Source organism: Mauremys reevesii, linkage group 8 (genome assembly GCF_016161935.1).
Source record: "Mauremys reevesii isolate NIE-2019 linkage group 8, ASM1616193v1, whole genome shotgun sequence".
In the NCBI taxonomy this organism is placed as follows: domain Eukaryota; kingdom Metazoa; phylum Chordata; order Testudines; family Geoemydidae; genus Mauremys; species Mauremys reevesii.
The window spans coordinates 51,869,198-51,882,553 of NC_052630.1; the positions used below are offsets into that span (position 1 = coordinate 51,869,198).

General features: G+C 42.5%; 1 protein-coding gene across 4 annotated transcripts in view; it reads right to left on the reverse strand.

Annotated features, from left to right (window-relative positions):
• The window catches only part of ABL2 (ABL proto-oncogene 2, non-receptor tyrosine kinase), a 73,863-nt gene that overhangs the window by 19,790 nt on the left and 40,717 nt on the right, over positions 1–13,356 (reverse strand). For 2 of the 4 annotated variants that reach the window (XM_039483603.1, XM_039483605.1), the window contains exons 2-5: positions 5,923–6,093; positions 3,321–3,616; positions 2,403–2,675; positions 491–575 (exon numbers count right to left, since the gene is read on the reverse strand). In XM_039483603.1, the coding sequence (XP_039339537.1) occupies positions 491–575; positions 2,403–2,675; positions 3,321–3,616; positions 5,923–6,093 (825 nt within the window). Of the gene's footprint in view, positions 1–490; positions 576–2,402; positions 2,676–3,320; positions 3,617–4,090; positions 4,338–5,922; positions 6,094–9,384; positions 9,529–13,356 lie in introns of those variants that run through there. The other 2 variants (XM_039483604.1, XM_039483606.1) reach the window with 2 other exon arrangements.

Here is a 13,356-nt window from a genome sequence, read left to right on the forward strand (position 1 = left end):
AGTACACATACCACAATGGTGAGGACACTATAAACCCAGAGAGGCCTAAACATCATCCTTAAGTCAAATGCAACTCACAGTACCACAGCATAAACCAATGCTGTCTAAATAGAGGCACCATCCAAAGAAGCGACAGATCTGAGTATGCAGTTTGATCCAAGCACCCAGGCAGCATTGCCTGCTGGACTCTGTCAATAGATGTCACAGTTCTCCATTAAGTATTGGATTAAAATTTGGGGTGTCCCGTAGCTCCAGGCAGGTTGTCAAAATGGCCTTCAATTAGGCCAAGTTTGAATGCCACAGCCACAAGTGTACACTTTGGAGCGTACTGTTAGCTTAAACCCAGACTAGACCCCGACTTTGCAAGAATAGTGCATAGACTAAAGCAGGTCAATAATATGACAGCTGTCACTGTTTTTAAACAAAGATTCAGTTTCAATAGAAATTAAGACGGTAAGCACAGAAAGAGAGATCAAACTCCTTCACTTACCTAATAATTGCACTAGATTTGGGTGCTTGATTTCCTTCATCACAGCAGCTTCTTTCAAGAACTCCTCCACTTCCATGGTATCTTCCTAGAAAATGGGACAAAAGAAAACAGGCAAACCCTTCTTAATGACTTTAAGGTCTGTTTTAACACTGCACTGTTCCAACACAGGAACTGCAGATGAATTCTTTTGCATCTGTTTCTCATTTCTGGTTTCATTAATGCACTAGTGTTTGCAAAAAAGCATGTCCATTTCTTCCCCACCCACGACTGACCAACATAGATGCTGCTACTCAGGCTTTGAACAAAACAACGTCAAAAGGACTCCATAACCTTTGGCGCAGCTGACTGGACATTTGCAGTATGGTAAAGCAACTTTATCAGCCTAGTGACTGATCTACACTGACACTTGGGAGCTTTAAGCTTAATTTGTGATTTCTTGCTCCATAGTCCATCAAGTCTAAAAAGGCTAGGGAGCTCAAGTCTCTGGAGGGAAAGGGCCTGAGGTCAATTATTAGCAATCCTTCTGACTAAGGAGTAGTTTTGATGGGTTATACAAGGGAATCCTGCCAAAGTGTCCTCACCTGGAAAGATGACAGCTACAGTTGTAGACCGTAGAGATAGCTTTAGCATTTTATTTTACTTAGCAGTAACACAAGAAGCCTGTATCCTCTAAGATATTAGTTTACGCAGTTAGCATATGGCATAAGTTACCATAAGGCTTTGAGGCCTATGACCTCTGGCATAGAAAAATGGCCTGACAATTACTCTGAGTTTTGCAGAACTGGGAATAGCATTTGGGGGGGGGGGAAGTTTGTGCATAATACCACCAGGTAACTGCAGGAACACTGAACTAAGTTTGGATATCTTACACTGGATCATTGCAGATGCTTAGCCACAAACTCGCCTTGGCAACAAATTGATGCATATGGTAATAAATTAAAATCATATGTATACAAACCTATAGGATAAAAGGCACTCGTAGGGTAAGGAAGTTAAATATGGATGAGGGAGGATGGGCACTCAAATGAATATTTATGACAGGTCCTAGGCCCAGTAACAGGGCAGACCACAATGTAAGGGGGTACATGTGTGGTCATCATCGGTTGACCTGGACCACTGGATTTGCTTGACATGCCAAGGACAGAGCAGGTTTTTTGTCTTTCATTGCCAAAGAAGTGTATGGGAATATATGCAAGGAATGGTACAAGATATAACATTAACTTTGTAGTATTATTATCTTTGTATGTGGTTTGGAGCTTTTGTCTCTTTACTTATTGTGCTAATACAAGTGGTGAAAGCTCTGCTTTGCCCTCAGCATGAGTGCCTTTATTGTGCATATCAGGGTTCCCAACCAGATACTGAACTCAATAACCTTGTTTCTGTTGTGCCTGCTTCTAGGACTAGAATCTTACAATCCCCCAGCTCTTTAAATGAGTGTTAATTGGAAGTCAATAACCAGTAAAGAATCAGACTACACAATAGTCTGTGAATGAAGGGTATGTAGGGGGAAAGGGTTCTGAAGTTTCCCAGTGGCAGGAGTGAGGTGAAGGAGGAGAAGTTTTCCTGACCCCTTGTACTCTGAGAAGCCTCCATAACCTGTTTTCTTCTTCCAGGTGGCTGTTACAATAGCCCTACCTTGGACACTCAGTTTCCATGGAGAATAGACTTGACTAGGGAATTCAAACCGCTTTTAAGCCACACACAGAGCTTAAAGTGTGTTGTTGCTAACCTTTCTTCCATGCAGGCTACTGTATAGTCAGCATAGGAGTTAGGGTTTCCCCCCTCAATTTCCTGATGCGTTTGGCATTAGCAGGGGCAAAACATTCCAGAAGTAAGAGCACACTGCACTCTTCTGTAGGCTAAACACACACTTCTAATGAAACAATGAGTGCACAGTGGTCTTAAAACCCACCTTTAGTGTTTTCACAGCAACTGTGAGATTGTATTTCTTCCAGACACCAACGTACACTTCACCATACTGCCCTCCCCCAAGTTTGTGCTTCATGGTGATATCTGTCCGTTCCATCTCCCACTTGTCATGGATGGGGGACACTCCGTAGACTGTGGGCTTATTGCACTTGGGTGCTGGGTAATGCAAGGTTGTCACCAGTCCATCTGCCACTGTAGAATGATGGTGAACTAGCTCTGCTAATGTGCTGAAGCGGCTTTCGGCTGTCACATACACCTGATGAGAAAGGATCAAGAATCCATTTAACTACGTAGGTATACGAAATATTTCAGTGATTGTGGAAGACTGGACAGCAAAAACATTCAAATAAATATAAAGGGAATTCATAAATAAATTTGCTCTCAGTTTGATAGGGAAATAGAACAGGCCAATACATAGGGTTTACATCTGCAGTAAGAGGCAGGTTGGGAAAGTACAGCCGCTGAAGTGATCGGCTTGTCTAATGACCTCCCCCATGCTTTCCATAATTTTAAAACCAAAACTATTGTAAAGTGCAGTCTCCAACCTCCTTAGGACCAGTGGAATCTCCCCCAGATATGATGTACCACACCCTAATTGTGCCAAAGACAAACACCCGTTGGTTTAACAAAGTCTTGCTTATTCTCACATACAGACTGTTCCTGCCAGGGCCAATTGAAATAGATCTGTAACTACATCAAACCACTATTCTGCTCTCCAGTAACCCACTCAACAAGGACAATTAACAGCATTCTCGGGATTTTTTCCAAAGTGTTATTTCTTGGATTAGGGAATACAGCGTGGACAGACGTTCCCTTTTTTCACCCTTCACTTGTACAAGCCAAGATAATCGAGACATCCCCTATTTTCTCTTCCCATTGTGTTCCTTGGAGCGGGCCTTACCTTTCCATCTGCGGTGGTATTGATCCTGTAGTGGTAAACACGCCCCTCGTACCGGAGGGAGATGGACAGCTGCCCTGGGCTACTCTCACTTTCACGAACCAGGAAACTGCCATTGATGAGGCTGCTCAGCAGATACTCTGCTGCACTGCGTGACACGGGCCCATGATACCAGGAATGCTTCTCCAGGCTGTTCACTGGTGTGATATAGTTGCTTGGCACCCATCCCTGCCCATTCTTAGAACATACCTCACTCCATTCACCATTCTGGTTGTAACCCAGAACTCGTAGCTTCTCACCTGAAGATGGGGACAGGGGGAAAGAAATCAGGTTGAAATCAGGTCAGTCTTCTTTGAGTACACATACTACTACACATGCATCCGACGAAGTGGGTATTCACCCACGAAAGCTCATGCTCCAATATGTCTGTTAGTCTATAAGGTGCCACAGGACTCTATGCTGCTTTTACAGATCCAGACTAACACGGCTAGCCCTCTGATACTAATAGTTATGTAAGCCTGCCTTTGCAGCTAGAGAATACAAGTCTTTGGCAAAGACCCTTTAATACAACAGTCCCAAGCTGCTTCATGTAATTTTTAAGTAGATAAAATTAAAATTCAGAAAGTGGACTCATATGAGCTTTTAACCTAGATTTAGGAGCCTGGGAGGGGAGAGGGGGGGAGATAGTTTTGACAACCTCCAAATTTGAGGAGCTGAACAGTTAAGACATTATTCCCTAGTTACTCCAGTTTGGATACTCAGCTAAAACTTACTAACATGCAACCACATTTCCACATATGTCAACCAGTTCCAGTGCTTCATCTGGTTTAGATTTCTGGAGCAGGGAGCTGATTCTTTCCTAAGAGGTTGAGGACCCATTCCAGGTTGGAGGACTTAAAACCAACCCCTTTAAAAATTGTTGTACAGCAAGATACATTTTTCTGGCATCCATTGACAATAGTGCTAAGAAACCTCCAAGCTGATATTTTCCATTGAGTTGAGGCAGCAGGACAGTGAAATCTGTATATGGGTGATAAAGTTGAGAAGTGTCACTACAGACAGATAAAGAAGCCTGCACATATTACCACAGTAGGACCATGAGATTCTAGATCTCAGTACTAGTATCACAGTCCTACCACGCAGTGCTCCTCAGGATGTTCAATTACCTGCCCTCTGTGCCAGCCACGCAATTTAGAGAATTGCTCCTAACGTTCCCAAAATATCTGTGTGCATGTTGACAGCAGTGGTGCTGGGATTAGTTTTCTATGGGGATGGAGATACTGGTAAAATCAGCAGCTGCTGATGGGAGCAGGGAAGAACTAGTGTTTTGAAAGCTGACAGTTTCAGAGCAGGTGCGGAAATCAACTTCCCACCTGCCAAGTTAGTTTGGTCACTAATGCCCAGCACCACCAAGGCTTATGCTAACTGCCCTTCAATCAACGCCCTGTCTAAGGCTGAAGGACATGCAGTGATACTAGCAGTGAAAACTAGTGCTATAGGCCTAACCTGAGAGTTTACTTATTTCTGAAGAAAAATTATGAAACTTCTCACACTGCAATGGGAAGCTTAGGCGTAGGTGATTTTGGAGTATTAGGATGGTAATAATTATGCTCATTGGATCATTTCTCCAGCAGGGGTCCCTGTTACATAAGTCAAAGAAAAAACACCTACTAACAAGGTATCAATCTACCTATCAGCAGTTCATGAAAGACCATAATCTACTTCAGCTATATTCACTTCTTCCACTCTCTCTAGTGGAATGAAGTGACAAGTGATTCTAGTATATTCTTTTCTCAATGTTAAACCCACAGCTTTAGCACTGAAGGAAGCTACCTATAGTTCTGAAGGGGAGAAGTTAATGCTGCCATCTTATACCAGGTCTACATTATAAAGTTAGGTTCACCCAGCTACATTGCTCAGGGGTGTGAAAAATCCACATCTCTAAGTGGCAGCCTAACCCAGGGCTGGCTTTAGCAAGTGCGGGGCCCAATTCGTACTCACCTGGCGGCGCTCCAGGTCTTCAGCTGCACTTCGGCAGCGGGTCCTTCACTTGCTCCGGGTCTTCGGCAGCACTCAAGGACCCGCTGCTGAAATGCTGCCCAAGACCCAGAACGTCGCCGGGTGAGTAAAAATTAAAAAGGCGCCGATGCCTGGCCCTCTTAGGGGCGAGGCCTGATTCGGGGGAATTGGGTGAATCGGCCTAAAGCCGGCCCTGGCCTAACCCCCAGCATAGACGTGCTAAGTTGATAGGTCAGTGGAAGAATTCTTCTATCTACCGCTTCTCAGGGAGCTGGATTAACTACAGTGATGGGAGAACCCCTCTTGTTGCTGTAGTGAGTTCTACATCGAAGTACTACAGTGGCATAGCTGCAGTGTTGCCACTGTCAGTGGCTTAAGTGTAGACAAAGTCTTAGTGTGAAATACCTTTCCCCTTGTAGAGCGGCAGAGAAACAATAGTCCACGTGAGTCATGCTTTCCCTCTAATTTAGGGCTGTTTGGACAGGTACGTGCTACCACCTTAGCTATCACAGGTCTGTGAATCAACACCTTGATGAGAACAAACTGGAGTGACATGAAGATATTGAAAGGGTACAGCACGCCTTACCTTTGGTGATGCTGAGCGTGTTGTCGCCGCTTGCTACAAAATCATAAAGTGCAACAAAAAGATTGGGATCGCTCTCAGTGGTTCCAAGCAGGTTCTCCTTAGAGCTCCACCTGATGGCTTCATTCAGTGCCTGGGGTTCAACATCACAACCATAGGGGCGGTGAAGGGCCTCTGGACAAAAAAGGTGAGAGGAGGGAATTTACTCTATGTACAACAGCTGTGAATGTCAAAATCCAATGCACACACAACAGTGTTGCTGCAGCTTTGTGAGCACTGGATAGAACAGGAAGTATGGATTTTTCAAGAATGGATGTTGTCTATCAAGCCAGGCAGCAGAAAAACAGCCTGTGTGACCAGAGGATATCGAGGTTGTTATAAACAAATATGAAAATATATAGTAACTTGTGTTGAAACTGAAATTCATCAGCCCTTCTTCAAAGTCATCCCTACCTTTTAGAAGTTTTTCCACAAGAGAAAGGAACATACAAGTTTCTAAAGATTAAGTGAGGGTAAGATTGATGAGAAATAAATGTTTCATATGATCATTTTACACATTTTTTTCCTCCTCTTTAGGGAAGCTGAACTGGAAAGAGTGGCCAAAAACATTAATACTGACATCAAATGGCATGTCTCCATGAAGATCAACCGCTTTAGGAAGCCTAAAATGATACAAATGTTCCCAGAGACAAGCTTGGGACTACACTAGCATTTAATGCAACAATTTAGATTTTTTTTCTTTTTAATTAGTGTGTTAGGAATTCAGAGACAGGCTGGAATAAGGCATGAAGGAGCCAGTTAACTGAGTAACATGGGAAGAATGAGGCAGCACAGAGTGAGACACACCCAAAAGCAGAAGCTAGCCTGCGCAGAGCCTTGAAAAGGGACAGAGAGCTTAAATGTGATACAGGATGGGGACAAGGGGAAGCCAGTGAGAAACAAACAGGGAAGGGCCTGGGCATGGTCCAAGCAGCAGGCAAACATTTGGCATGGATTCAGAAGAGGCCCAGACTCAGTGCCAGGAAACCAAAACTTAGGGATTTTCCTGCAATATCCATTCAGTTTTTCTACTTTACTCTCCTTCTATCCTTCCCCGCCCCCTACATTTTCATGCTACTGTAACAAACATGACAGAACAGGTTGTGATTGTTAATTTATCAAACATTTTTCTTAGCAGCACTCATGAATAGTTACATACTCTGTTGGTTATGCTGGCAGAGTTTATAACTATCATGAAATCACGAACATGCTTCTCAGGGGGGCTGTAAACTTGTGTCTGGAGTGACTAGATCTGTATTTGAGGTCTCACAGAAGTTATGTGCTTTGCCAGCATAACCTGCTGATCTTGTGTATGGTGAGTAACCTACATTCCAGGCCTAACCGAAAAGTTATCACATGCACCAGCAGAGCTCACTGGGCTCAAAGTTATAAGCTCCACTCGAAACAAATAAACCTGCAGCTAGGTATTAAGCTATTGATATTTTCATTCCTAATGTTTTACTGCAGATATGCGCAACAGTTTTTGTACATGGATTGCTGTCATCTCATCAATACCAATTGGTTTTAGAGAATACTAAAGTACTGCACTGGTATCACAAGACAACATGAGAAAATCCCAGTGGATAAATTATAGCACAAGTGCCCATATCCCAGCACAGTTTCTTCTAACTGGGCATGTATATACACGTCAAATAATTAGCACTGAACTGTTTTAGTGGCAACAGATAGGAGCACCAATTCCTAGAAGCAGCTGTCTTTATGGAGCAAAAATAAATAGTAATTAAATAATACATTCTTTACACTTTTGTAGTGCCTTCCATCAAAGCCAATCCAAGTCTTTCAGTGCCTTGGGCAAGGTCACACACCAAGCCTGAGACAAAGGAAGTCTCTTGACTCCCAGCGCTCTCTACTTTAGTGACCAGACTGTCGTCCTCCCTTAAAGGAGCAGAAATGCTGCAAGTGTGTGATGAGAGCTTGCACTCTCTTTAAAGACATTTGTACTTTTGGCCTCAAAATTACATTAACCAGGGTGCAAATGTCTTCCTAGTTTCAATTATGCATTTGCTTTAAAGTCAGATTTTAAAAAAGTGCACACACAGTTTTCTTTTACAATCAAATATAGTTTTAGATAAAAAATACAAGTGTTTCAATTCACGCCATGGTGGCTAATGCAATGAGCACCCAGCCCATACTTAAGTTACGGCTATAGCATATGTATAATCAGTTACTATGTATCTAGTTGTTAACTTCATAGCAGGAGCAGAATATCAATGCTGCTGAATCAAGCACCACAACCAGTCAAGATCTTCTAGCCTGCCCACACGTAGCTCAGCAGAGGATACTTTACCCAGAGGGAAAGCCCAGACTGAAGTCGGCAGTAGGTATGCCACCTGCTGCTGATTCCATAGCCTGGAGCAACACTACCCACATTAAACCATTTGTGGTACTACCCTGAGTCACCAATAGGAATTCAAAGCAGATGTGGGACTACCACTACTTCCTTTTGAATGCTTAGAAGGTCTGTGCATGTTCATAAGAGAAGTATTACATACCAAAAAAAGCAAAACTGAAGTAAATGGTTTGACGTTTGAAGAGTAACTCTCAGTCAGTCAGTGAGATTAGGGGTAAAATATTCAAAAGCACCTGAGGGATTTATGAGATTTAACCCCATTTTCAAAAGTGATTTAGGCACATAGGAACCTTATTTTCAGGAAGAATAAGGGGCAGGAAAAAAATTGCTAGATGGAAAAAGCTATCTTTACATATGTTGATTGTCTAACTCATCAAGGAAACAATGACATTTATGTATAACCACCCCACAGAGTGAATACTTCGTAAGCCCGACATTTAGATCCAGGGTACGGCACCAAACTAGAAACCTCTAGTTTTTAAACTCTAGATCCTTTTAACTTTAAGCTGCATCATAAAATAATTGTTATGGTACTACTGCATTAGTCTCCCCCAGAGTGAAGATTTACAATCTAGAAAATCACTTCTCTTACATACTAATTGCACCATTTTTGATCAAGGAAAAGGGTTGTGTCTCATCCATCCCTTTCCTTTTCCTGTTCTTTGTTCCCACTACAGAATTTACTCCCCTCCTGGCACACTCACTTTCCCGTTCCGACAATTTGCAAGGTACTTTTTTTCCCATGCTACTGTTACTTCTCTTCCCGCACAAAACTGAAGAGAAAGTTAAAAGAAAGTCCTAAACCTGACATTTTAGAATCAGATCAAACACTGAAGTTCTCTACTCCTCTGAAATAAAATATGTATAACTGTTCAATATGACAAGTTGTAATAATCCTCTAAAAAAACGTAACAAAAACAAATCCTCAGTCTTCCTATAGCTGATCTTGTACTATAAGGAAGAAAAAGACTTTTGTTTCCTTTCAAGTCCTCTATTCAGCGTACATAGCAACATAGGCATGAAGGGGTGCTGTGCAGCATTTCCATACACCATACCTGTGAAATCAGATAAACCAGAATTGGAGGCTTCATTGCAGAGACAGCAAAGCAGGTTCTCCTCTTTGCCATAACTGTTGGACTGTAGTAGAACCGTTCCCAAGATCATACTGTGTTCGACAGCAAACAAAAGGAACTGCTAAACACAAGCAGTCTTAGAATTCCACTCCCAGCACAAGTCATTCCATGTGATTACTACTCACATGACTGGGAACCAATAGGAAAAACATCACTCCAGGAGCAAGAGGAGTCGTCACTGAGAATTGCTAGAAGTATAGTAAGGGTGGAGCTTCCCAATGCGCTGTGGACAGTGTAAGGAGGAGGTGGAGAATAAGTTGAAACATCTCTGGCATCAAGCAAGTTAATCTTTGTTCCATTAGGTTTAGCAAATTAAGACCATAAGAATTATGCTTTCTCCAAGGAAACAGCTAGCTTTCATCCAAATGATCTACCATGTCATCTGTTTAAGGGGACCACCCAGCTTGAGTCATTTTCCACACCACATGCAACTGCTCACATGCTATTTACAGGAAACGACAAGTAACTACATTAAAGAAACATTACAAGAGTGAGTAAGATGTACAAAAGCTAGAGAACTGGTAATCAGTGATAAAAATGTGGTGATGTTGATATTCTGGACCTAACTCACACTTTTTAAAAAGACTAAAAGTATAAACAGCACAGTAAACCTACATTTTTTGTTTATGAATATCCAAGTCAGAACACTCATGTTATTTCAAAGGGCCACTGTCAAACTGATTATTTTTAAATTGACTAATTTAAACAAACAAATCAGTTTACAGAGCTGCCTTTAAAAAGGAATTTTTGAAATTCCTGTAATTTTTATAAGGGTTTCTCTGCATCCCTTTTGATGTTTGTAAGGATTTAACAACAGCAAGAGAGAAACTAACCGGACGGGGGAAGGAGTTGAAACTTATTATACTTAAGGCCCTTCCTTTTCAGTTTTTGTTTTAAATTTTCCAGGAACTGGTGGGTTTTTATTTAAAAAAAATTAAAATGGGAGAAAATTGGTAAAAACCAAAAACAAAGGGCAGTGGGCAGGGAGGTGTAATAACCATCTGGCAGCTGAGGAAATCTTTTGCTTCCTGCAGCAGCTGCCAGGACACAGCTCCTTCCCATCTCTCCCCGCCACTGTTCAGAGAAAGCGGATGGGGCCACGCTAAAAGGCCAGTCAGGAAGGGAGTGGAAAGCTGCAGCCACTGAACACTGGCACCCTTGTTAGACAGAGCCCCCTCCTGATCCTTCAGCCCAGCCCTGCCTGCTTCCGCTATGCAGGCTCAGTCCAGCAGGGGAAAAGGACAAGGCTCTGTTCCCTGGGGCTCTGTGCCTTCAGCTCCTGCTTGCAGAGAAGGGTAACTGCAGGTTGGGGGTTGCTGTAGCTGCACAGTAGGGGCCTATTCCCGGCAGCTGAGACCACCCCATGGAGCCCTGTCCACTTCCCCTGCCAAACAGGGTCCCTTCCTGATCCAAGTCCTTCAGAGCAGCCCTGTCCACTCCTGCATTAAAGGGCTGAGGTCAGGAGGGGGCTCTGTCTGCCATGGGAAGTCACTGTTGATGGGGTGCATCCTTCCACTTCTTGCAGCAGTTGGGCAGTCTTAGTTGCCAGAATCTGGCTCCCTGACTGTCTTGCTCCACCCACTTTGCAAAAGAAGTGGATGGGCCTGCGATTTTTATTTAACTTTCTGGATTGAAGGGCTAAGGGGAAAATCAGTAAATATCTAGAATCATAGGACTGAAAGGGACCTTGTGAAGTCTTCTAGTCCAGTCCCATACACTCAAGGCAGGACTACATATTATCTAGACCATCCCTGACAGGAGCCTGTCTAACCTGCTCTTAAAAACCTCCAAAGATGGAGATTCCACAACCTCCCTAGGTAATTTGTTCCAGTGCTTAACTACACTGACAGTTAGGAAATTTTTCCTGATGTCTAACCTAAATCTCCCTTGCTACAATTTAAGCCCATTACATCTTGTCCTGTCCTCAGTGGTTAAGGAGAACAATTTGTCACCCTGGTCTTTATAACAACCTTTTACGTACTTGAAGATTTATGGCCCTCATCAGCCTTCTCTTCTCCAGACTAAATAAACCCAATTTTTTTCAATCTTTCCTTGTAGGTCACATTTTCTAGACCTTTAATCACTTTTGTTGCTCTCCTCTAGACTTCTTCCAATTTGTCCACATCTTTCCCGAAGTGTGGTGCCCAGAACAGAACACAGTACTCCAGTTGAGGCCTTATCAGTGCTGAGTACAGTGGAAGAATTACTTCTCCTGTCTTGCTTACAACACTCCTGCTAATACATCCCAGAATGATGGGTGGGTTTTTTGGGGTTTTTTTTGGGGGGGAGGGGGCGACAGTTTTACACTGTTGATTCATATTCAGTTTCTGATCCACTATAACCCTCAGATCCTTTTCTGCAGTACTCCTTCCTTGACAGTCATTTCCCATTTTGTATTTGTTCAATGGATTATTCCTTCCTAAGTGCAGTCCTTTGCATTTGTCCTTACTGAATCTCTTCCTGCTTAACTCAGACCATTTCTCCAGTTTATCATGACCACTCTGAATTATAATTCTATCCTCCAAAGTGCTTGCAATCCCTCCCAGCTTGGTATCATCTGCAAACTTTACAAGTGTATTTTCTATGCCATTATCTACATTGTTTATGAAGATATTCAACAGAGCCGGACTCAGGACAGATCTCTGCAGGATCCCACTCAATATGCTCTTCCAGCTCGATTTTGAACCATTGATAACTCCTCTCTAAGAGTACGGTTTTTCCAGCTAGTTGTGCACCCACCTTATAGTAGATTCGTCTAGGCTATATTTCTCTAGGTTGTTTGAGGTCATGTGAGACAGTATCAAAAGACTCACTAAAGTTGAGATATATCATATCGAGTGCTTCCCCCAACCCACAAGGCATTACCCTGTCAGAGAAGGACATTAGTTGGGTTTGACACAATTTGTTCATGATAAATCCATGTTGACTTACTTATTACCTTATTTTCCTCTAGGTGCTCACAAATTGATTATTTGCTCCATTATCTTATCGGATACCAAAGTTAAGATGACTGGTCTATAATTCACTAGGTTGTCCTTATTCCCCTTTTTACAGATAGATACTATATTTGCCCTTTCCAGTCCTCTAGCATCCCTCTCATCCTCCACGAGCTGTAATGGGTCAGAGATTTCTTCAGCCAGTTCCTTAAGTATTCTAGGATGCATTTCATCAGGCCCTGCTGACTTGAAGACATGTAACTTGTCTAAGGGATTCTTAACTTGTTCTTTTTCTATTTTAGCCTCAGATCCAACCCTGTTTACACTGATATTTCACGTGTCAGTCATCCAATCACTGTTAACTTTTTTGGTGAAAATTGAAACAAAAAAGGCATTCAACACTTTGGCCATTGTTAAATGAAGAGCCCTACCTATACTCCAGTTTTTCCCAAGTTTTTTTGGAGGGAAACCCCTCAGGAAAATGAAACCAACTGTGCCCCTCTAAATTTCAGCCATGTTAGAGGCCTACACAAGTTAACTGGCAGATCTCCAGTCCATTTCAACTCCCCTATATTCATCTTCCACACACCCCATTTTAGGAAACAAGTATAGCTAGCTCTTCATAAATATAACACTTCCTCCTCTTTTCTTACATGCTTTGCTAAGAAGTGAAATAGTTAAATGTTGACATCAAAAGTATCATCAGTAGCATCTAAATTAGCACTCACTGAAACCATAAAGGATTGTACTCTCGCCAATACTTTCCAACACCTAGGTGAATGATCAACCAATCCATCTTGGCCCAAGAAGTTTTATCTATGCTGATGAACTATGCACTGCTGCCCAAGCAAAGATCTTGCCCACCTCGAAGCTATGTTAACATTGGCACTGTGTGGGCTCTCAGTCTATTACGCCAAGAACCAATTTTGTGCAAACCCAGAAAAACAAAAGTGAATCT